This window comes from Neoarius graeffei, chromosome 1, assembly GCF_027579695.1.
Source record: "Neoarius graeffei isolate fNeoGra1 chromosome 1, fNeoGra1.pri, whole genome shotgun sequence".
NCBI lineage: Eukaryota > Metazoa > Chordata > Actinopteri > Siluriformes > Ariidae > Neoarius > Neoarius graeffei.
Window position 1 is genome coordinate 94,157,264 of NC_083569.1, and position 24,798 is coordinate 94,182,061.

At 40.0% G+C, this 24,798-nt stretch overlaps 1 protein-coding gene across 4 annotated transcripts in view; it reads left to right on the forward strand.

The window, feature by feature from the left end:
• The window catches only part of LOC132871165 (butyrophilin subfamily 1 member A1-like), a 165,955-nt gene extending 141,365 nt beyond the window's left edge, over nt 1–24,590 (forward strand). For 3 of the 4 annotated variants that reach the window (XM_060905304.1, XM_060905424.1, XM_060905374.1), the window contains 3 exons: nt 2,597–2,623; nt 9,043–9,066; nt 23,677–24,590. In XM_060905304.1, coding sequence (XP_060761287.1) covers nt 2,597–2,623; nt 9,043–9,066; nt 23,677–24,224 — 599 coding nt within the window. In that variant the 3' untranslated portion in view covers nt 24,225–24,590. The remainder of the gene's footprint in view (nt 1–2,596; nt 2,624–9,042; nt 9,067–23,676) is intronic. The other variant, XM_060905488.1, reaches the window with a different exon arrangement.
• The last annotated feature ends 208 nt before the right edge of the window (nt 24,591–24,798 follow it).

Sequence of the window (24,798 nt, forward strand, 5' to 3'; positions counted from 1 at the left end):
ATGCACTGGGTCATTTGTTGCCATTTTGAGTTCAAGTGTCACGTCCATAACGCTGGAATTGCTCAATTCTAAAAAATCAGAACGTGCCACGGTCACGAGTGCTGTTGTGACCACAACCATATACAGCACATGTTTTGTATGGAATGTCACTTGACCCCACATTTGTATATCCACCAACATGGCCGACATCCGGATTTCTATTTTGCTTTGACGTCATTTGCAAGTCAAGGATTCTAAGCAAGGTTTAATCTGTCTTCAAATATGGTTCATTTTTGCGCTGTTTTTGGTTGTTCCAATTGTTCAAACAGAGAAATAGATAAAAGGTATTAGCGTCTCCCCGCTATCAAGGAAAATGTTAAAGAGAAGCAAATGCTTCAAGAACAACAAAGAAATGATTGGTTAAAGAGAATACGATGAGAAGAACCAAGCCTAAAACCTCCAGAGAAATTCACAAATGTATTTAAAATGTTTTATTTTTTAAATAGAAAGTCGTGAGTATGGAAGCGTTTGCTTAAGAATCTCGTTTTGTTTCTGCTCACTTTTGAGTTCGCTTTTTCATGAAAGTGTTTTATCAAAATCAAATGATTTTCTTACAGGTGAAGCAGCTTCCCAGATTGGTTTCAAACAACTCTGACTCAATTCAGTAAAAAACACCAACAAGGAGCGGCATGCACGATATATCCTGAAAGAACAGTAGAGATTAAGAGCAGAGAGCGCTGAAGCTTTGTTTCTGTTATCAGAGGAACCCAGTTCTGTGCAAAATGTCTCCATGGAGTCAGAGTGTAGAAATGACCCTACAGTCTGAGAGAGTTCTACACAAACACACTGAACTTTACAACAGCTGCATGCCTGTGAAACGGAAATAAATCGACTAAGGCAGGAAAAACTATTTTGAATAAAATTGTTATTGTTCGTTATACACTGATCAACCTGTGTGACTCAGTTGTGCCTTTTGAATGGAGAATAAACAAAGAGGGAACTGAACATTAACTGTTTACTGAAATCATTGATTATAGTTACGATATGACTACAGCTACAACGGGAATGTGCTGATTCTGTTAGTGTTTATAATTATTGTACCATTCACTATTAGATAAAATTAAAATAAAGTCTTACAATATTGTTTGAAAGTCTAGAGCAAGATATTTTGTTATTTTACAAATAACACTTTGGATATTATTTTAACAAGAATAAGTATCGCTGTATAAATGACAGAGTGCAGATAGCTGTGTAACCAGATGTCCTTAAGCCTCGGTCACAACTGGCCGTACGTGCTCCTACGGCCGGTCTACGTGCAAAAAACGCAAGAAACGCACGGAGGGTGTGCGTGAAATGCATGGAGGGTGCGCGTGTGACATGCTGATTTTCAAGCCGTAGACTGACCGCAGACCGGCCGCAGAAGTTCTTTGTCATGTCAAACTCTACGGGCACTTGCATTTTTTTCAGGTTGCAAGACAAACTTATGGCCAACGCACGTCTTTCTCCATGAACAAAAAAAATGCAGCGATTTGGGAAACGCCAAAAATCGCACGGCCAAAAAATCGTACGTCTGGTTGTGACCTAGGCTTTAGGGTTGCTGAGACAGAGGGGTGGGAATACCATCTAGCCCACAGTTCAGGTCGGAGTCCTTTGAGAGTAAATGCTTTGGCTTTTGCAATATTCTGTTCCCAAAATCTGATGTCTGGGGGAAAAAGTCTTTACAGAAAGAAGGTTTTCTTGCTTTTGTAGTTTTTTTTTGTTTTGTTTTTAAACTGTTCTTCCGTGTCGGGACTCTTGGGGAAAAAGAAGGTATGTACATGTAGCAACATGTAGCTAACACTAACACTAGGTCACAGATCTGCACTGTCTCCAGTCGTTTCAAGGAATTTTGTACTGATCGTAACTGCTAATAAACACTAATTCCGCGTATATCTATCCTTCACGTCTTTCTGACAAAGATTATCCAAGTAATCCGGTAGTAGAGCTTTTATTTAGCTGTAGTTTTCTTTGGACAACAGCAACAGACGCTGGACATCTTCTCTTGGGTTCAGTATGTGAACAGTATGTAAACAAAGTTCACTTGTCCCCCAGGACAAGGGTAGTGATGGTTGCTAACATAAATGTGATGTCAGTGCAAGCAGTCAACATAATTTTTCATGTCGGGCATGCACATCATCTTATCTGCGGTCAACAAACGTTTAAAATATGATTGAGGTTTTTTTTTTTAAACCGAGTGTAACAGCAGCACTAGCGGTCGTACAAAACAAACAAACAAACAAACAAACAAACAAAAAAAAACCACACACACACAGAATGATATAAAGTGCGAGTCTGTGGGTGAACTGTAATGAACCCAGTGCTGTAGTCAGGGAGACTCTCTCTGCTGTAGGGTCATACAGCCAATCAGATGCAACCATGTCATGTGACTACACAGCGTGACACACCCCCTTAACTGTGCACACCAATGAACAAATATTTCTAAAAATTCTAAGCCATTTGGTTAGAATTTGTATTACGTCACCAGTAGGCGTGTTACAGACTCCGGTATAATGAACGTGAACGACGTGGATTATTTACGCCATTATTATTTTTCTGCTAAAATATGTTTCTCTTTCAGAGCTGCAGAAGCAGGAAGTGGATGAAGGTAAGGACATCTGACTTTGTGAAACTTTTAGGGAACCCCCCCCAATTTGTGAAGAACTGTAAAAACAGAAATTAGACACAAAATATTTGGGAAAAAGCATATATTATTTGCCTCTGCACTCCACAATTTTAAATTTGTACTCAATCCATTGTCACGTGGTTAAAGTGCACATCCTCAGATTTTCATAAAGGGTATTTTTATCCTCCTGAGTTTTACCATGTGGACATTACAGCACTCAGAATTCATTGTGCTGCTGCCATCAGCAGTTCCATCATCAGTGAAGATGAGTGAGCCAGTACCTGAGGCAGCCATACAGGCCCATGTTTAACAGATGAGGTGGTGTGCTTTGGATCTTGGACCGTCCCTTTTCACCTCCACACTCTGCTCTTGCTATCACTCTAATACAAGCTAGAGTGGTGCTTGAAAGTTTGTGAACCCTTTCGAATTTTCTATATTTCTGCATAAATATGGCCTAAAACGTCAGATTTTCACACAAGCCCTAAAAGTAGATAAAGAGAACCCAGTTAAACAAAGGAGACAAAAATATTATACTTGGTCATTTATTTATTGAGGAAAATGATCCAATATTACATATCTGTGAGTGGCAAAAGTATGTGAACCTTTGCTTTCAGTATCTGGTGTGACCCCCTTGTGCAGCAATAACTGCAACTAAACGTTTGCGGTAACTGTTGATCAGTCCTGCACACCGGCTTGGAGGAATTTTAGCCCATTCCTCCGTACAGAACAGCTTCAACTCTGGGATGTTGGTGGGTTTCCTCACCTGAACTGCTCACTTCAGGTCCTTCCACAACATTTTGATTTGATTAAGGTCAGGACTTTGACTTGGCCATTCCAAAACATTTAGCTTTATTCTTTATCCATTCTTTGGTAGAATGACTTGTGTGCTTCGGGTCATTGTCTTGCTGCATGACCCACTTTCTCTTGAGATTCAGTTCATGGACAGATGTCCTGACATTTTCCTTTAGAATTCACTGGTATAATTCAGAATTCATTGTTCCATCAGTGATGACAAGCTGTCCTGGCCCAGATGCAGCAAAACAGGCCCAAATCATGATACTACCACCACCATGTTTCACAGATGGGATAAGGTTCTTATGCTGGAATGCAGTGTTTCCCTTTCTCCAAACATAACGCTTCTCATTTAAACCAAAATGTTCTATTTTGGTCTCAGATGTCAACAAAACATTTTTCCAATAGCCTTCAGGTTTGTCCATGTGATCTTCAGCAAACTGCAGATGAGCAGCAATGTTCTTTTTGGAGAGCAGTGGCATTCTCCTTGCAACCCTGCCATGCACACCATTGTTGTTCAGTGTTCTCCTGATGGTGGACTCATGAACATGTGAGAGGCCTTCAGTTGCTTAGAAGTTACCCTGGGGTCTTTTGTGACTTTGATGACTATTACACGCCTTGCTCTTGGAATGATCTTTGCTGGTCGACCACTCCTGGGGAGGGAAACAATGGTCTTGAATGTCCTCCATTTGTACACAATCTCTCTGACTGTGGATTGGTGGAGTCCAAATTCTTTAGAGATGGTTTTGTAACCTTTTCCAGCCTGATGAGCATCAACAACGCTTTTTCTGAGGTCCTCAGAAATCTCCTTTGTTCGTGCCATGATACACTTCCACAAACATGTGTTGTGAAGATCAGACTTTGATAGATCCCTGTTCTTTAAATAAAACAGGGTGCCCACTCACACCTGATTGTCATTCCACTGATTGAAAACACCTGACTAATTTCACCTTCAAATTAACTGCTAATCCTAGAGGTTCACATACTTTTGCCACTCACAGATATGTACAGTGGGGTAAAAAAGTATTTAGTCAGCCACCAATTGTGCAAGTTCTCCCACTTAAAGGTCCCATGGCATGGTGGTTTGTTGATGCTTTAAACGGGATTGTGGAGGCTTCCGGATGTTATATCCGCAGCCTTTCTCGAAATGAACCCTCGGAACGTAGATATAGCCTCCTGGAAGAAAGCCCCATTTCAGCGCTTTTCCCAGTGCGTCGTTTTGCTAATAAGAAGCAGGAGGCGGGGAAGGGTAGAGGATGTGGGCGTGCCATGGGGGAGGGGGAGGGGCTGCCGTCTGCCTCCCAAGCCGGCGAAGAGCGCTCCTCGTCGGGCACGGCCAGGCGGGCGAATGCCCTGGTCCGTCCGCCCTGTCTAAAAAAAATGGTACAACTCGAGCCCATGGTAAAACTGGGACTTTGTCGTTTTTTTTTTCAGCCTGAGGCCCATGGTAAAACTGAGCAGTTTTAAATACCGCACGCTGACGTCATTAAGGTGCGACGCGAGGAAATAAAATAAATTCAACAAATGTTTGGGTTTTTACTGAACAAACAAACAAATAAAATGAACGAGTGACTAAAAAAAAAAGAATGTGGGTGTCTTTGTAAAACCTGTTTTGATTGGCTATTATAACAGAGGTAGCGCAGAGTACCTGGCTAACTGCAGGAAGCGGTTAGCTGCACAGATAAATGTAGCCATTGCTAGGCTAACGCACCGATTTTAAAACACGGCAAAACGACCAGTTATGCACTTACTTGTTCTGTGTTTGTTGCTGATGCGGCAGGGATGCTTGGCACAGACCCAGGCTTCAGTGACAGTTGATGTACAAAACCTGCCCTGTACTGTCCCAAGTTGTGGAAACATTCCTCAGGAAAATGCTTCTGACAAACATACACCGTCTTAGGTAGACTCCACGGCGTATTATTGAAGTAAATAAAATTAAGCCACTGCGTCTTCAGGGGCTCTCCCGTCGGCAGTAAAAACAGACTCCTTTCTGTGTTGTCACATCCATGTATAGTGCAATTTCCATGCTGTGTCTTCTATGGGCTCCTCACTACAAAATGTAGTCATGTGTTCTGCGCATGCGCAGTAGGCTTCGCGCATGCGCAGTAGGCTTGGTAGGACAAACCGCAACTTTTGAGTTGGGCGGGCAATCCATACGGTGGGTGGGAATCCGGGGGGGGGGGGGGCATGGGGATCATCTCCCTTGCTGACGTCGGCAAGGGAAGAGCTTCTCAACGCGCCGTTTTGACGCGCCATTCTCAAATGTTGGGCATAGTTTGGTTTACAAACATTTCTAGCCACTGGGGTGACTTAAGGAGGTCAGAGGAACTCATTTTAACGTTAAAAAACCTCAGAAAGTGAAAATTTCATGCCATGGGCCCTTTAAAAAGATGAGAGAGGCCTGTAATTTTCATCATAGGTACACTTCAACTATGAGAGACAGAATGGGGGGAAAGAATCCAGGAAATCACATTGTAGGATTTTTAATGAATTAATTGGTAAATTCCTCAGTAAAATAAGTATTTGGTCACCTACAAACAAGCAAGATTTCTGGCTCTCACAGACCTGTAACAACTTCTTTAAGAGGCTCCTCTGTCCTCCACTCATTACCTGTATTAATGGCACCTGTTTGAACTCGTTATCAGTATAAAAGACACCTGTCCACAACCTCAAACAGTCACACTCCAAACTCCACTATGGCCAAGACCAAAGAGCTGTCAAAGGACACCAGAAACAAAATTGTAGACCTGCACCAGGCTGGGAAGACTGAATCTGCAATAGGTAAGCAGCTTGGTGTGAAGAAATCAACTGTGGGAGCAATTATTAGAAAATGGAAGACATACAAGACCACTGATAATCTCCCTCGATCTGGGGCTCCACGCAAGATCTCACCCCGTGGGGTCAAAATGATCACAAGAACAGTGAGCAAAAATCCCAGAACCACACGGGAGGACCTACTGAATGACCTGCAGAGAGCTGGGACCAAAGTAACAAAGGCTACCATCAGTAACACACTACGCCGCCAGGGACTCAAATCCTGCAGTGCCAGATGTGTCCCCCTGCTTAAGCCAGTACATCTCCAGGCCCGTCTGAAGTTTGCTAGAGAGCATTTGGATGATCCAGAAGAGGATTGGGAGAATGTCATATGGTCAGATGAAACCAAAATAGAACTTTTTGGTAAAAACTCAACTTGTCGTGTTTGAAGGAGAAAGAATGCCGAGTTGCATCCAAAGAACACCATACCTACTGTGAAGCATGGGGGTGGAAACATCATGCTTTGGGGCTGTTTTTCTGCAAAGGGACCAGGACGACTGATCCGTGTAAAGGAAAGAATGAATGGGCCCATGTATCGTGAGATTGAGTGAAAACCTCCTTCCATCAGCAAGGGCATTGAAGATGAAACGTGGCTGGGTCTTTCAGCATGACAATGATCCCAAACACACTGCCCGGGCAACGAAGGAGTGGCTTTGTAAGAAGCATTTCAAGGTCCTGGAGTGGCCTAGCCAGTCTCCAGATCTCAACCCCATAGAAAATCTTTGGAGGGAGTTGAAAGTCCGTGTTGCCCAGCGACAGCCCCAAAACATCACTGCTCTAGAGGAGATCTGCATGGAGGAATGGGCCAAAATACCAGCAACAGTGTGTGAAAACCTTGTGAAGACTTACAGAAAACATTTGACCTCTGTCATTGCCAACAAAGGGTATATAACAAAGTATTGAGATGAACTTTTGTTATTGACCAAATACTTATTTTCCACCATAATTTGCAAATAAATTCTTTAAAAATCAGACAGTGATTTTCTGGATTTTTTTTTTCTCATTTTGTCTCTCATAGTTGAGGTATACCTATGATGAAAATTACAGGCCTCTCATCTTTTTAAGTGGGAGAACTTGCACAATTGGTGACTGACTAAATACTTTTTTGCCCCACAGTAATATTGGATCATTTTCCTCAATAAATAAATGACCAAGTATAATATTTTGTCTCATTTGTTTAACTGGGTTCTCTTTATCTACTTTTAGGACTTGTGTGAAAATCTGATTGTTTTAGGTCATATTTATGCAGAAATATAGAAAATTCTAAAGGGTTCACAAACTTTCAAGCACGACTGTAATCTTGCTCTTATCTGTCCATAAGACCTTTTTCCAGAATGCTGCAGGCTTCTTTAATCACTTTTTACTAAACTATCCTGACCCTCCTGTTCTCGTTGCGAACTCGTGGTTTGCATCTTGCAGTGTCGCCTCTGTATTTCTGTTCATGACGTCTTCCGCAGACATTTTTCACTGGCAAATCCACACCTACCTCCTGAAGAGTGTTTCTGATCTGTCAGACAGGTTTATGGGGATTTTCCTCCATTATGGTGAGAATTCTTCTGTTATCAGCTGTGGAGCTCTTCCTTGGCCTACCAGACCCTTTATGGTTACTAAGCTCACCCATTCTCTCTTTCTTCTTAAGAACATTCCAAACAGTTGATTTTGCTGAGCCGAAAGTTTGGCCAATGTCTCTTACTGTTTTATTTTCGTCTCTCGACCTTTTAATGTGTCCTTGACTTTCACTGGCACAACTCTGTTCCTCGTGCTGACAAACAGTAAAAGACGACTCTAAAGGTGACGGCACTAATGAAGCAATTAAACACACCTGAATAATCACTCACACCTGTGAAGCCCCGTGTCCCAAATCCAGGGTGTTTCAAAAAATGTGATATTTGAGATGTAAATATCCCAGAAACTACATAGTCTAGGCAAATGAAACTGAGCAGGCTTAATGGTGAGCAATATAAGATTTATTCCTCAAAATTTGAATGAGAAATTCAAAAGGTATGTGGATTCCATGAAGGATTTCACAAATTTTCAACATGCGTGCTGCCTGACACACACAGTCAGCCTTCCTCTTTCAACTTTTTGTGCCGTGTCCAAATCTGCATTGCAGTTGGTGCATTTTTACTGAATTCTCTCATAAATGCACGCTGCACAGTTGTTTGACTGTATTCGAGCGTACTCTAACACACAAAACACCTTTTCTTTTCCAGTGAATGGCATTTTTATACCTAAAAACATGAAACATAAAATTTTGACCTGTTTCCACACATGCTGTTAAAATTTGAGGTCAATTGAACGAGAATTGGCAAAGTTATTAGACTGTGAAATGATGTCAGATTTTTGAAACACCCTGTTTTCTGGTGCCTTGTGTGTGTATGGATAAAAAGTGCTGTAATTTCTACATGGTCAAACTATAATAGATAAACATTTGCTTTATTAAAATCTGAGGATGTGCACTTTAACCACATGTGAATTGTTTGAATACAAATTTAAAACTGTGGAGTTCAGGGGCAAATAAAACATCTGCCTTTATCCCAAACGTTATGGAGGGAACTGTATATATATAGTAAGAGGAACAGATTATGAGATTTATATTTCTCTCCTTTCTTTACATTCATTGTTTTTAGGAAAAATCTACTGTTGGCAATAAACTTGTTTTTGGTCTCAAATATTAATTTGTACCATATTTTTTACTTTTGGTCTGTAAACATCATTCACATTATAATTTTATTTTACTTTTTTGTTGAATCTAGTTGTTTGGAAAATTAATCTAAAATCTTTTCATATTTCAGTGCTTCTAAAGAAGTTATTTGCAGGTAAGAACAATCTGAATTTTTTATCTTCAGTACAGTTAAATAACTGCGTGTGTGTAAAATGTCACTCAGGTTTGGGATGTATTTCGTATGAAAATGAATTTTTCAACATGAGAAGATAAACTTCACATCTTCAAGCCATTGTGTAATTTTTCTTTTTATTCTATCAATACATCCATAAACAAAAACTACACAAGTTAATCAAAACAATTCATCAATTTCTTCACGAGGGAAGATATTGGAAAATATGGAATGTCCTGGATGAAGTTGGTATGATAAATATGAGTGGTGTATTTCCCCAGTAAAACACTCGTGTCCATATAATAAACTCTTATTTTTTTCGCGGTCCGGTTTCCATCAAATCCTGCACTCTGATTGGCTGGCAAGCGGGCCCATATCCTACGATACGGACCCCAGTTACGGACATCTAGCGATTCGCTCGTTCACAAAAACAAACAACATAGTCGCAATTTTTTTTGTCAACATTTATTTTCGCATTTTTCATGAGAATAGCATTAATTTTACATCATGGATAGCGATAACGACAGTGTTCACAGTGAAAGCGAGTTTTACTACCCTGAGGAAGAAGAAATTAAAGAAAAAACATTTCAGGAGAAAGCTAAAAACCTCTAACTGTTGCTAACGCCGAGCAAAAACATGGCTGAATCCTGAATGACTCCTATTTGTATAAATAGGGGACTACATAGGTGGCAAAATGTAGTTTTTTTCCTGCCATGAAAGTGCACTTGTATACCGAGGAGGAAGCCATTTGCATTACAGACGTGAATGAGGATTCAAAATAGCGGCTCGGCTCGGTTTTCCCTTTCGGGCGCTCTCGTTTTCTGTTAGAATTTGGTAAAGAAAAAAATAAATATATTATTTATCAGCTTAAGGTCGGTCCGTATGGTGAAATACCGTGACTGAGGTCTTGAAAGTACTGACTGAGGCCCTCTGGGCCGAGGTCAGTATTCAAGGCCGAGGTCACGGTATTTCACCTCGGCCTTGAATACTAACCTCGGCCCAGAGGGCCTCAGTCAGTACTTTCAAGACCTCAGTCACGGTATTTCACCATACGGACCTCCCAGCTGGGAAATAACATATATATAATATGACAGCCTGCACCCTTTGCCAGACTTTAGACAACATGGACACTGCAGAGTGTCAACAGTGGATCTGATTCCTACCTCGATCCAGAAGCAGGGAGACCAACTACTGTGCATTCTGTCTTACACACACAAGTTTACTCTGGGAAGCTGGGAGTACTGTAGTTTTATACACACATTTGGCTTAATTTACACTAAGACAGAAGGAAGCCTTGATCTAGAATATTTCCACACTAATTATTCAAATGTTTATATTTAACCTACTCTGTGCTCTGTAGTTGATGGTATCTGTGCAAAGTTCACAGATGGCTTTGCCCGGCTGATTGATCTTTTTAATAAACTCTCCCGGTTTAGGTTGTATAACTTTCTCACCCTTGTCATCCAGTAATTTTATATCGCTATTTCTTCTTTTAGCCATGACCACCTCGATTTATTTTTACGGAAGAATCCAAATCTTTATCGTTGCCATTTTGTTCATGCCACACAGTTCACAGCATTGCAATCCTTCGTCAAAATTATCCCCAACCAACCAATCAGCAACATCGACACTGAGCCGAGAAGCACGAAGGACGCGGCAGCATCAAAACGTGTTATAAACACTGAGGAATAACATCGACCACGTCAGACAGAACTAGACATAATGGTGCAGCCCGAACCCGAGCCCAAGCTACTCCCCCCCCAAAAAAAAAACCCAGCAAAAAACACTTTTTTTTTTAACCCCAAGAATTTACACTGATCTCATAAATGACCCTCATAGATGTATAAAAATTAGTATTCAGACAAAAATGGGAAAAATCGTGTGCATGTAAAACGAAAGTTTTTTTTAAAAGAAAATGAATATTTTAGTTGATAAAGAATAGGAAAATAAATGCTGCAATTTTGTGGTAAATTCCTTTTTTTTCCCTTTCATAAATATCGGGACTCAAATCATGAACTGAATGAATCGTTATTGCAGCATTAATAGCTGTTAAAACCCTGGCAATGGGGAATTCCTAAATTATTATTATTTAACAATAAATAATATCTTGATAAACCTTAGAAATAATCGAGATGATCACAGTTAGTGAGTCTCTCTGATAAAAGTGGTGTGATTCTCTGAAGGCTAGTCTAGTTAGCTAACAGTTCACCTCACACAGTGAAACCACAGCAGAAAATCAGACTTTCATTCAGTTCTTTGACTCATGAGTGTCAGCGCCATTACGGTAACATACCTCCTGCTGGGAAGAGGCTTTTCTCTTTTTCTTACACCAACAAGTTAAAGCTGTCGGTTGGTTTTTGTTGCTCCTCTTTTCATCTTGTATGACGGCTCGCTCCCGCTCGCACCGGCTACTGCTTGTGAGAAGATGTGGGGAGAGGAGGATGGGTTCCACAAACACGTCTTACACAGGGACGGGGGGCTGAAAGAAATGTGATTCTTTACTTCCTAATTACATCGAATCGAGAAAACCGACCACTTTATCATGTTTTATAACAGTTAATATTTTTCATTCATCATGACAATATGATTATTTGGGGCGTTGTATTGGCTGCTTTTGATTATTGGGGGGTTAAAACCCAAACCCCCTCGAATTTACACCCAGGAGTGAAATATATATTGTTGCAAACCTCATGTCTGTATTTATTTATTCTGAATTAACATCCTTGAAATTCAAGTTATTGTTCTTCAGTGTTCAGAGATTCATGTTTTAAAATTCAGATTAAAAAAATCAAGGCTGTTTCTTCAAATATATTTTTTCAGTGTTCACAAATTCAGACAGAATAATTGAGTTTTCAGATCTTCAGAAATCTGGATTCAGGTCGCTAATTTCAGTGTCAGATTCACCCAGTCAGATTCAGGCTGCAAAATTCAACACCACAAATATTCCAGTTGAACATCCGGGTTACTCTGGGCGAGGCAAAGGCCATCGAGTCTGGAGCGTGTCGTACCGTTTCACATCTCCTGCCATTAAACGTCTCCCCTCTCACGAGCGCGCACCTGTATCACTATAGCAACAGAACACGGTGAAGGTCATCGTGGATTTGAATCAGATCCATAAAGAAATGTGTTTTATAACTCTCAGGTTATTTCTTTCTCCGGAGTCTGCAGCAGGAGTGTGGGGGAGTTAGTGAGTTATAATGGAGCACCTGAGACCTGTTTGTACTTTTCATTCATTCATAGGAGAGAAACACAGATTAGCATCAACTTTGGACATCGTTATAGATCATACAAACTATTTATCCGCTGGTAGATCAGACTGGAAGGGGTTGAGTCCAAATCCCCAGACTCTGAGTAAACCACTGTTCTGCTTTATGATTTGATTGAATTCAGCTTCACTTGTAAAAATGAAAGATTATAAATGTGAGTAAAACACTGTGTGGAAAAAACGGATTATTCTGAAAGAATGATTTGTTCCACCATGTGTGTGGAAAAGTGATGAGTATAAAACTCTTTCCCTTTCAGAGGTGAATGTTGTTGTGCTGGACGAAGAAGTCAAAGAGTTTTATAATAATGCAGTTAAAGCTTCTGACTGCAAAGTTGAATTCTGGGTAAAATGTTTTATTTCTGTTGCTGTTGGAGTTTGGAGATGTTTCGCTGCTGCACACACCGTGTATCCTGTGTGTAAATGTTTTGCCGAGATAAAAACCGTCCCGCATTTTACAATTCTGGAGATTGCCGAAGCAAGTGAGCAACAATATCAGGTGACCACCGTGGGGCGTCTGACCTACTTTTAACCAAAACACATCAACGTGGGCAAACATGGCGGACTCGACTCTCCCTCCAGCGGGAAAGGAAAACCTGACTAGTGAGTGCAGCTGGAAGAGAGAGCAGGATTAGATGACATCATTTTTCTGGACAGATTGTTCAAATTGTTCTAGCTGGCGCTTAGTGATCTTAGCCTGAGAACGCATGGGCTCGACTCCACAGTAGTGAGTATGGAGTTATACACCTAATGTTTTGATCTTATAGAGAAAGAAACGAGAACACAAAAGCAGGAACAGAGAAAAGAGAGATTCCTCTTTTGTTTTCTGACGGCTCGCTCAGTTTCCCACAGAGGTTTAAACACCGACAGACTAATCGATCGTCTCTTCAGCCGCATTTTCAGATAAAAATTAAGCCCATCACCCCATAATTGTAAAATCCATCAATTTTTACATAAACAGAAGCTTAGATGGTCATATATATATATATATAGGCGTGAGCTCAAATAATCTGGCGTGAGCTCAAATAATCTGATGTGAACCTGCACCTCGTGAGTTTATTAGCTCGAGTCTCCTCACTGCCGACATCGACTCTGCGATAGAAACATGGCGGATCCGGCGCACGTGGAATATCAACAAGTGACACAAACACTCAAAGAAGTTGATGTTTCCTCTCAAATATACAAAGAATTGTGTCAGTCATCGCTTTCTAAAACCATATTATTTCCCCGACATGAATCTTGGAGCTTAAATTTGCATGGATATTATGGAATCACTGCTGACGTTTCTGCGCATCTCTGAGGCTGATTCATGTTTTAAAATCCTGATCTACAGTAAATAAATGTCAGGAGTCGCGACCGCCAGCAGGCGATAAGAGAAGTTATTAGTAAACATCACATGTTAAACATGCTGCTTTACCAAGCTGGAAAAATATGAATCTCTCTCTGCATGAATGATTACAGCCAACAAAAATAAATTATATTTCTGACCACAACAGCAGCTTTCATGGAACATAATGAAATAATGAAATATTATTGTAGCCCCCTCACTCAATTCCTATTCTTTAACACACCCTTGTGAGTACACACTACCCTTTAAACACCTTTTAGCATGGGAGAGGAATAGGCGATGGCTACAAATATAAAACTGGGAATTGTGTACAACCCCAATTCCAAAAAAGTCGGGACAAAATACAAATTGTAAATAAAAACGGAATGCAATAATTTACAAATCTCAAAAACTGATATTGTATTCACAATAGAACATAGACAACATATCAAATGTCGAAAGTGAGACATTTTGAAATTTCATGCCAAATATTGGCTCATTTGAAATTTCATGACAGCAACACATCTCAGAAAAGTTGGGACAGGGGCAATAAGAGGCTGGAAAAGTTAAAGGTACAAAAAAGGAACAGCTGGAGGACCAAATTGCAACTCATTAGGTCAATTGGCAATAGGTCATTAACATGACTGGGTATAAAAAGAGCATCTTGGAGTGGCAGCGGCTCTCAGAAGTAAAGATGGGAAGAGGATCACCAATCCCCCTAATTCTGCGCCGATAAATAGTGGAGCAATATCAGAAAGGAGTTCGACAGTATAAAATTGCAAGGGGTTTGAACATATCATCATCTACAGTGCATAATATCATCAAAAGATTCAGAGAATCTGGAAGAATCTCTGTGCGTAAGGGTCAAGGCCGGAAAACCATACCGGGTGCCCGTGATCTTCGGGCCCTTAGACGGCACTGCATCACATACAGGCATGCTTCTGTATTGGAAATCACAAAATGGGCTCAGGAATATTTCCAGAGAACATTATCTGTGAACACAATTCACCGTGCCATCCGCCATTGTCAGCTAAAACTCTATAGTTCAAAGAAGAAGCTGTATCTAAACATGATCCAGAAGCGCAGACGTCTTCTCTGGGCCAAGGCTCATTTAAAATGGACTGTGGCAAAGTGGAAAACTGTTCTGTGGTCAGACGAATCAAAATTTGAAGTTCTTTATGGAAATCAGGATTGCCGTGTCATTCAGACTAAAGAGGAGAAGGACGACCCAAGTTGTTATCAGCGCTCAGTTCAGAAGCCTGCATCTCTGATGGTATGGGCTTCCATTAGTGCGTGTGGCATGGGCAGCTTACACATCTGGAAAGACACCATCAATGCTGAAAGGTATATCCAGGTTCTAGAGCAACATATGCTACCATCCAGACGACGTCTCTTTCAGGGAAGACCTTGCATTTTCCAACATGACAATGCCAAACCACATACTACATCAATTACAGCATCATGGCTGCGTAGAAGAAGGGTCCGAGTACTGAACTGGCCAGCCTGCAGTCCAGATCTTTCACCCATAGAAAACATTTGGCGCATCATAAAACGGAAGATACGACAAAAAAGACCTAAGACAGTTGAGCAACTAGAATCCTACATTAGACAAGAATGGGTTAACATTCCTATCCCTAAACTTGAGCAACTTGTCTCCTCAGTCCCCAGACGTTTACAGACTGTTGTAAAGAGAAAAGGGGATGTCTCACAGTGGTAAACATGGCCTTGTCCCAACTATTTTGAGATGTGTTGTTGTCATGAAATTTAAAATCACCTATTTTTTCTCTTTAAATGATACATTTTCTCAGTTTAAACATTTGATATGTCATCTATGTTCTATTCTGAATAAAATATGGAATTTAGAAACTTCCACATCATTGCATTCCATTTTTATTTACAATTTGTACTTTGTCCCAACTTTTTTGGAATCAGGGTTGTACAAAAAAATATGATTCAAACCAAGGTGCAAAGAGGCCCAGTTAGCTTATAATTTAGCTATACTGTATGTGTGAGCTTTAACTCCCATGCTTCGTACTTACTCAGATATGGCCCTTTAATGTTCCACATAAATCAGATCTTGCAATGAAATGGCTTACATCACTATTTAACACGAATCACTCATACACACACACTGATTGCAAAAATATCACAGTATTTATTTCAACCCCCCCCCAAAAAAAAACAAATAAAATAAACAAATGAAAATAATATTATTACCCGGGATTTTCTAACTCAGTCTATGGTACCATGTTCGTTGCCGCGCTGTTGGAGCTCATATGTAACCCTCAGCTGGAGAAGAGTTAGTACTCTCAGTCCCTTGGAAACTCAGAAAGATGGTAGTAACAGTCCATTCAAACCTTCCACACACAGCGAGCAGGAGGAAGAAGAAAAACTCGGTCCACGTGCAGAAAGTCCCTGGCAGCTGCAAGTCCTGAGCACCTCTATTGCAGCAGCATGAGTGGCAATGTCTGAAGCACACTAACATTGAAAGTCAAAATCTCAAATGAATACACTGATGAACAACCATGTGCATAATTTTAGCATCCACAATACCTATGGAGCACTTGCATGTGACGTCACAGCCGATCCAGATTGTGACAGACGCCATCTTGTCGGTCAAACGCCATATTCTGCCTTCTACTTCTGGTTCTACTTCTGCTTTTACTTCTACCTTTTCTTCTGGAAAACCCTACTATATACAATTCTACTACAATGGCTGCGGCTACAAGCTCTCTCTACCTGTGCACGTTTTTTATGTTTTTGTGTGTATTTTTGCGTGTTGTTCGTCTGTACTGGACTTCAATATCCACTACAACCATATGGACTTACTGGACATTGGTTTCCAGAAGAAAATGCCGGTTTGTAGTGATTTCCATCGCATGCACAACATTCCAGACGAGATAGCGAGACCAGCGGGGTCTCCGTGGATTGTTATCGGAAGCAAAGCGAAGGAGGCAGCGTCAGGAGCGGAAGCAAAAGCGAGGCTGCAGGCAGAGCCGGCCTGTTGACTAAGCTCAGAAAACAGCCACTCAAACCTCCACTGCTAAGCCTCTATCTCTCCAACGCCAGATCCATGGTAAACAAGACGGACGATTTGGAATTACAGCTGGAATTACCTTATTCTATTCTATAATTGGCTGGTCAGTGCTATACTCAATACTTAAGTGACTTACCCATCCAATGAGGATTCTTGTTTACAAGATGCCACATCTGAGTCGCTGACAAATCCTTAATTTCTGTAAAGATAACTGTGCAGAGATTTATAAGCACGCAGTGCTTCACCACTGAACAGCGAGGGAAAGTTAATGAGGTAATTATACATGTCCGGGTATTCCGCTGGCAGTTCAAAATTCGGTCGTGAAAACTCCGTCCGGTAAGCCATAAGGGTCACTAATCTGTAGATCGTTTATTTTAGACATATATCTAGTTATCTGTTCATTAGAAAAATGAGCCGTGTAGTCCGTCGGTTGAAATTGATCCATTCTGTACACGAGTGCAGCAGTATTCAGCGGTGTTTTTGACCGACAAGATGGCGGTTGTGTACTTTCCGGTCACGTGACTGCAAGATCTCTATAGTCACTCAGAAACTTGTAAATAATCCCAGGCTTCCTACACGCAGCCCAACGCAGGTCTCCTTCGCTCCTGTGAAGGCGCACGCTAGTCAGCTAACTCCATTTACATGCTAACAGTAGTAGCTTAGCAACTAACGGTAAGAACTAGCTCAGTCACCAGACTCACTAAAACAGGGGTGGGCAATTATTTTTTCCATGGAGCCACATGAGAAACAGAAAATTTTGTGGAGGGCCGGACCAAAAGGCTGAACTAAATTCTGCGTAATATTAATTGTATTTCTTTATATAAAGCAGTAAATAACATTTGTTTTTACAAGCTGCTAAGACTGGTAAGAGTATGGAAAAAACGAGGTTGCCTTACAAAAAATGTCATTTATTCAATCAAATTTCCCAAAACAATGGTTAACAAAATGTGAACGTTTGTACCATTTTTTTTCAGTCACATTCACCCCAAAACACAATAAAGACATCACAATATTGTCTTTCTACTCCAAATATCAAGTAAGATACATCATATTATAATAATGATGCCCACATTTGGAGTCTAATCACCTCATTTGGTGTTTTTCAGTTTTTTATTTGTTCAGTGAGAGAAATCTAGTCTCTGTTGGTCTTTAACGAGTGCATCAGTCAGGTTGAATGTCTGAGGTGGAGATGCGAAGCACAGCTGACAGATGATCATCAGTCGATTCGGTGTTGGAATCAGATCTACAGATCGGCTCGGGCTCCGGCGCCTGCTGGTGACGTCACACGATGTGATTGGCTGGACCGTTTGAAGGATGACGTACAAGTTTGTGGTTGGTCTGGACAAATTACGGAAGTAGTTATCGCGGGATTAGGTTTCGTGGGATTTCATGTCATGTTCATGTCGCGCGCATTGCGTTTTTGTTGAACACACCTTCAAAATAAAAGCAATGCACATTCAGTCCATGCATGAGGTAAAATTAGAAAATACGTTTATTTTGTAATTTCTAATTAACCTTACGCGGGCCGGTCAGAATGAACCAAAGGGCCGGATGCGGCCCGCGGGCCGTAAAATGCCCAGGTTTGCACTAAAACGTCTCCCAACGCAGCCCACACTCCGCTAGTTAGAGTTACACAAAGTCGCAATCCCACTGGGTTTTTAATTCTTCCAAAAAAAAGTATTTCCAAAGAATAAAATGAACTTAAAACAGGTATTATCCTCTTTTTCTCTCCTCGCTCCGTATCGTCGTGTCTGAACTAAGTCCCGCCCCTCACAAAATCCGACAGCGCAAAAGTCTATCCCAACTTGTTTGATTGACACCTGTCTATCCCCCGCAGAAAACAGACATGAGAAGTTCAAGGTCTGCTCTAAGCGTGGAATATTTGAACACTTTAACTAAAATACACAGTTTCCTCTTTTAATGCATAAAATAAATCACATAAGTAATAAATGAGGTGATATTTTATAAACCAGGGCAACCCTACACTGCAGATAACAACAAAAAATACAAAAGGATGAACTAAAATTAGTAGGGGGCTACATTATGATCCCCAAATACCACATTTATAACTTTATACATTTAAAATGATGTGGGCCGAGGGACATTAAAGGGCGTATTATAGGGATTAAATGAATAATTTAAACACATTGTACACACATTACAGATATGCAGATATTGACGCTGCTTCTTTATTGATCATAGAATGGTTTTAATACGAATTAACACTTCATTAGTAAGGTCACATGACCATATAAATACATGTACATATTCATTTGAAAGATAAAGGACTTACCCAGTGAATCTGTGAGCAGTAACTAGTGAATGGTGATGTCAAAGCAATAAGATTGCATTAACTAACTTATTCACCAATATTTTTTAGATTTCATCATTTAATGATTTTCACAAACCTGATGTTAATAGCAACGATATTCAGAAAATTATGGCAGATTTACCTTCGAAAAATCAACAAATCTGTTGACTCGGCCGGTTTGACAAGGAGAAAAAACTGGACAAGTTATTTCTGGAGTTGGTGAGAAAAATGACAAGAAAAACGTCTGCATGTGCAGCAGTGAACTGTACAAACCATCAGGTCAAAGGTTGTGGACGGACATTTCACCTGCGAGTGTTGATAGTGTGATCATTTTTACACGTGTGTGCACAGCGCCGTTTGTGCGGATAAAAGTCGCATTTGTTTGTCACATCATTTGCCAAGTTCTATTTCTCATTGCATTTGTTTCACACATTAAAGGTTACACCATTTACTAAACACTGTGCGGTCTTAAAAAGAAAAAGCATCAAAATTGAGTTGTTTGTGTCTAAAATGACGGTGAATTATGTGACCAATAAACACTGTTAAGACATGACTGTGAGAATGAAGTGAAAATGGCAAATAACACGAGAAAATAATCCTGTTTCAGCAACTGCCCGAAATAGAAAGGAAATATTGTACAGCCTTTGTGTTGTATAATAATGATAGATAGATAGATAGATAGATAGATAGATAGATAGATAGATAGATAGATAGATAGATAGAGCAGCGGCTACAATTATCGACACTTTAACGATCTTTTGGCCATTGCAAAAGTAGAAAAGATTTTCAATATGTAAATTGTGCATGAATAATGACTCAAACTTCCACTGGGGGAAAAAAAAACAAGAGTTGATTCCTGATTACTGAGCGTATCAGATCACGTGACACCGTTCCACAATTATCGACATCCAGATGATTATTTACATTAAGAAATAACCGGTATGTGGTATTAAGTTAACAAAACAGTTTTTATTTCAAATTAGTTTTACATAGACTTTTATATTTAGTTCAAAATATCTTTTATATAAATATATGGATGTCGGTGTTTACGTAAATGAGGAAGTAATTCTAATGTTTGTAAACAAATGAACTGATAATGTTGAACCTGTCAGAAAATCTTTTTGTTCCACTTTCTAAGTATTCTCATCGATCACATTTTGTTCGTCATTCATTGTTGTTTGTATTAATTTCTAGTTTTGTCGTTTACCAATAAATCTCAACAGGCAATTGACATTGTAACCACATGGACATCCGGGTCAAAGGTCGCATGTCATTCCTCAAACCAAAATATAAAATGTCTCCTGATATTGTAATATGTGGTCGATATTTACAACAAATTGCAAAAAAAAATTCTGAATGGAATCGAAAAATCTGAATATTTCAAGCATGTAATTTTTTATATGTTAGGAATTTAATTCTGCTCTAATTCTATTTCTTGCAATTGGATTCCAAATACTCGATAAACATTCCATTCTGTTATCAATCAGAAAAAAATTACAAATCACTGCACTTTTATATATTTTTTTAAGTACTTCATCTACTTCAACAATGTTACACAAAGATCGATCCATAACAGTTGTAAATGTCCCTTAATTCCACAGGGTGTCGATAATGGTGGACACCGGTGAAAGTGATCACTATTCAAATCATTAGTTTTCTTTTGTTTCAGACATGTAAAAGTTTTTTCCTTTACCTGACATGTTTCGACGGTGTAACTTCCATCTTCATCAGAGGGTCAATATTGACAGGGAGGTCACACCGTCGAAATATGTCAGGTAAAGGAAAAAACTTTTACATGTCTGAAACAAAAGAAAACTAATGATTTGATTTAATAAGACATAATGAACGTAACATATCTACTAAACGAAAGTGATCACTATTATCGACACCTCACGTGACTCTCAAACGCGCGTTTAGATACAAAATGGCGACTGTCAAATAAGAGTCAGAAACAAAGTAGGTTTCCACAAGGAGATCATGAAATATCGGTGAATTTGATCAGTAAAAACATGTCCATGATCTTTCCACCATGCTTACCTGCGATGATGACGCCCGGGTTTTCCTCAAATTGCTAATCGTGCTAAAAAAAATTCCATCTCAGGTAACGAGCTGTGTCATCAGACGACAAGATCAAAGGGTGAGGCGGGTCTTCCGGTTGATTAACCAATAATAATTGTTATAACTGAAACTCAGCTTTGTAAAATTGTTTTTTATTGGTAAATCTGAAAAGGTGTCGATAATTATGGACTGTCGATAATTGTAGCCGCTGCTCTAGATAGATAGAAAGGAAGAAGAAATATACGAAAGAGAAATATCGACTGTATAAGAGAAACTGAAAATCTCCATAAAAATAATTATAGGAGTAAAAGAGCCGTTCAAAAAAAAAGATCAGAGACTGAACTGGAAAAGGGAAAAGCCAATAACAGTGAAGCGGAGTGCGATAAAGATCTGTAAGGAATGGGGGGGATAAAGTGGAGAAAATAAGAGGAGGGAATGAAAGGGGAAAAAGTCAGGAGATACTTTTCTTGGGGCAAATTTGATCGGATACGACGCTTTAACACATAAACCAAATACACGCGATGTGAGCGGTAAGATGGCGGCCAGGTGGCTTCACTCATCTCTACAGCAGGGGATGGGCTCTGAGCCCTCCAGATTTTACACAGAGCTCAGTGACACACACACACACGATTCCATTTTAGCTTTTATCCAATAATGTTACTCCGACACCAAACTGATGACGACATCAACTAAATGCCTCCAGATAATAAAATCTCTCACAATGCTGTGTGTAAATAGTTTATTTTGGGAATATTATACACACTCGCCTACGAGCTAATGAAGGTGTGTCTCTCTCCCAGTGCGCTTTTAAACTTACACACACAGGGAACCTGAAAACTGATCAATTACTGTCAGGGCTTTGAACCGGTTCAAGGAACGAAAACGAAAACCGGGAACTTTTTCTATTTCACATGGAACAGAAACGAAACCAGAAACTTTATTATTTTTTATGTTCCGGAACAGAAACGCTTATTAAAAATAATGGTAACCGGTTAATACCGGTTTTTATTTCGTTCCTCAAAGTTTCTGTAGCCTACAAATAAAAAAGCCATTCTTCTCCTGCACAAGTTTCTATGACCCGCTGGGGTTCACTTCCTGTGTGACATTCGCTGATTGAATGGAGAGAGCGGGAAGGTGGACTACTAGTGAGTAAGTGCATTACTGAGTGTCTGAGCAAAGAAGAGCCTGAACGATGCAACCTCCCTATTGGCTGTTTGTAAAAATGTATCAGTTGTTGCCCTTCCCACGGGAATCATCGCGGACTCGAGAGACGAGACCTGACGAGTTAGTTCGTTGGTAGCAGAACAAAATGCCTGGACACAAATCGGGTTTTCAGAAAAGGAAAGAAAATAAACGGAGGGTCGAAAATACAAAAAAGGAGGCAGAAAATGCAAAACGAGTTTTAAGGTAGGACAAATGGTTACTTTTCTGAGGCAGCCCGCCGTGGCTGCCTGCAGGCTTATTTATTATAGCCCATTTAGTTAAAATAGTTGATATAAAATGTTTATAGTTATGTGATGGTTGTCCTGATTTAGACTTTTTTTTGGGGGGTTTGCGCGATGTTGCACCCGGGTCCAGATTAGGGCAGAACCGGCCCTGGCTACATTTCAGCTGTAGTTTGTTTTATGTATGTATGTACTTGCATAGATGTGTACTTGGTCTTCCAATATGGCGCCTAACAAAATCTCGTGGTGCGGTGACGTCATGCGGTAGCCCTCTATAGGGCCTGACTAGCCTTTGGTAACACACTAAACGAATTATCTTTTCATTTTTGGCACGTTTTCTGTTTGTGTAGATGGGAAGACATACTGAGAATCCAAATCGCCAACATTTGAAATAATAATTGTTTTGAATTATTTCTTGTCTTATTTAATGAAGGTTGTAATAGAATTAGCCTACGTTTGGCTTAAGCTGGATGAGACAGAGACATAATTTTATAGCCATTTGTTAAACCGCTGACAGGGAACGTAATTAACCGTTCCGGGAGCGAAATTTTTTTTCTAACCGGTTCAGGAACGTCTATTTAATGGTGGAACCCAAAACCGGAAACGTTAAAATTCCGTTTTTGTTCGGAATGAACCAATAGGAAAAAAATTCCGGTTCAAAGCCCTGATTACCGTACAATAGTAAAATAATGAGCTCAGTGACCTTACTGAAGTCAAAGGCTGAAGAAATTGTGGAATCTCGTCAGTAAACTCTGACAACAAAACTGTCTGGAGAAAAGCAGGTGAAAAAGATCCGGCTAAAAAAATCCCTCTCAAAATGACGGTGTTGTATTTCACAGGAAAAATCTATTGAGTGTGGAATTCACCCAGCAGAGAGTTTAGACCATGATGCTTTTCACATCTACAGCAACATGCTGTCTACAGGTTCGACAGTCAGCATTTGTTCATTATTCAGTAAAAATGCTGTGAAAACGACAGACATTTGGAACAGTGTGGACAAGTTTTCTCTTTTTACAAGAGATCATTTAAAAATGTTGAATTATTTAATCTTCTACAAATCCTCTCATAAATCCGAATGAATCTGATCCACTGGATGATGATTTAATCTTTTTTACCTGCAAACTCACATCACACACTGTGTGTTTCTCTCAGTGGATGTGACTCTGGATCCTGATACAGCAAATCCATATCTCATCCTGTCTGCTGATGGAAAACAAGCGACAGATGGAGACGAGTGGCAGAAACTCACTGATACACCACAGAGGTTTGAATACTATCTCGCTGTTGTGGGAAAGCAGAGTTTCTCCTCAGGGAGATTTTATTATGAGGTGCAGGTCAGAGGGAAAACTGCGTGGTTATTAGGAGTTGTGAGAGAGAACATTAACAGGAAGGAGGACATTACACTGGAACCTCAGAATGGATTCTGGACTGTGGCACTGTGGAATGAGAATCAGTACTGGGCTAATGCTGGTCCCCCTGTCCCCCTCCCACTGAGAGAGAAGCTGGAGACGGTGGGGGTGTTTGTGGATTATGATGAGGGTCTGGTCTCCTTTTATGATGTGAAGTCCAGATCTCATATCTACTCTTTCACTGCTCAGTCTTTCACTCAGAAACTCTATCCATTCTTCAGTCCTTGGTTCAGTTATGAAGGTAAAAACGCAGCCCCACTCATCATCTCTCCTGTATTTAAACCTGAATGAATTTTCACCTCACAGATTTAATCATCTATTAAATGCTGAGAATCAAAAATATTTTATTTTTTCTGGTGAATGTTAGAAAGACATTTTCCCTTTTAAAGTGCTGTGCAGTTTATTTTAATGCCTGGGGTTTGTTTTCTCATCAATAAATCATTTGAATCCTCCAGTCTGTTTTTTTACACATTATGATTGTGGAAGTTTGTCATTCTGAATCAAATCTGAATAAAGCTGATTTACAGTTCACACTGAGATTTACTGCAGAATTGAATCTGATCAATAAAATGGATGAAGTTCAGCTGCTGATGTCTGTGTAGATAAAACCCAACACCACTGTGTTTCTCCTTCACACTTCATCACACACAAACACCATCAACCTCAGCTTTTATTTACAAACACTGCATTCTCTTCTTCACATAAATAAATAAACTACATGAATAAATATTTTTGTGATCACTTAGCGCACTCACGTTAGCATTTCAGACCGTTTTTGTTAAATGCTAGCACCTGAAAGTGTTTCTGTTAACAGTTAGCACACTAAAGCTAGTTTGACGGTGTTTTTGTTAAGTTAGCATGCTAA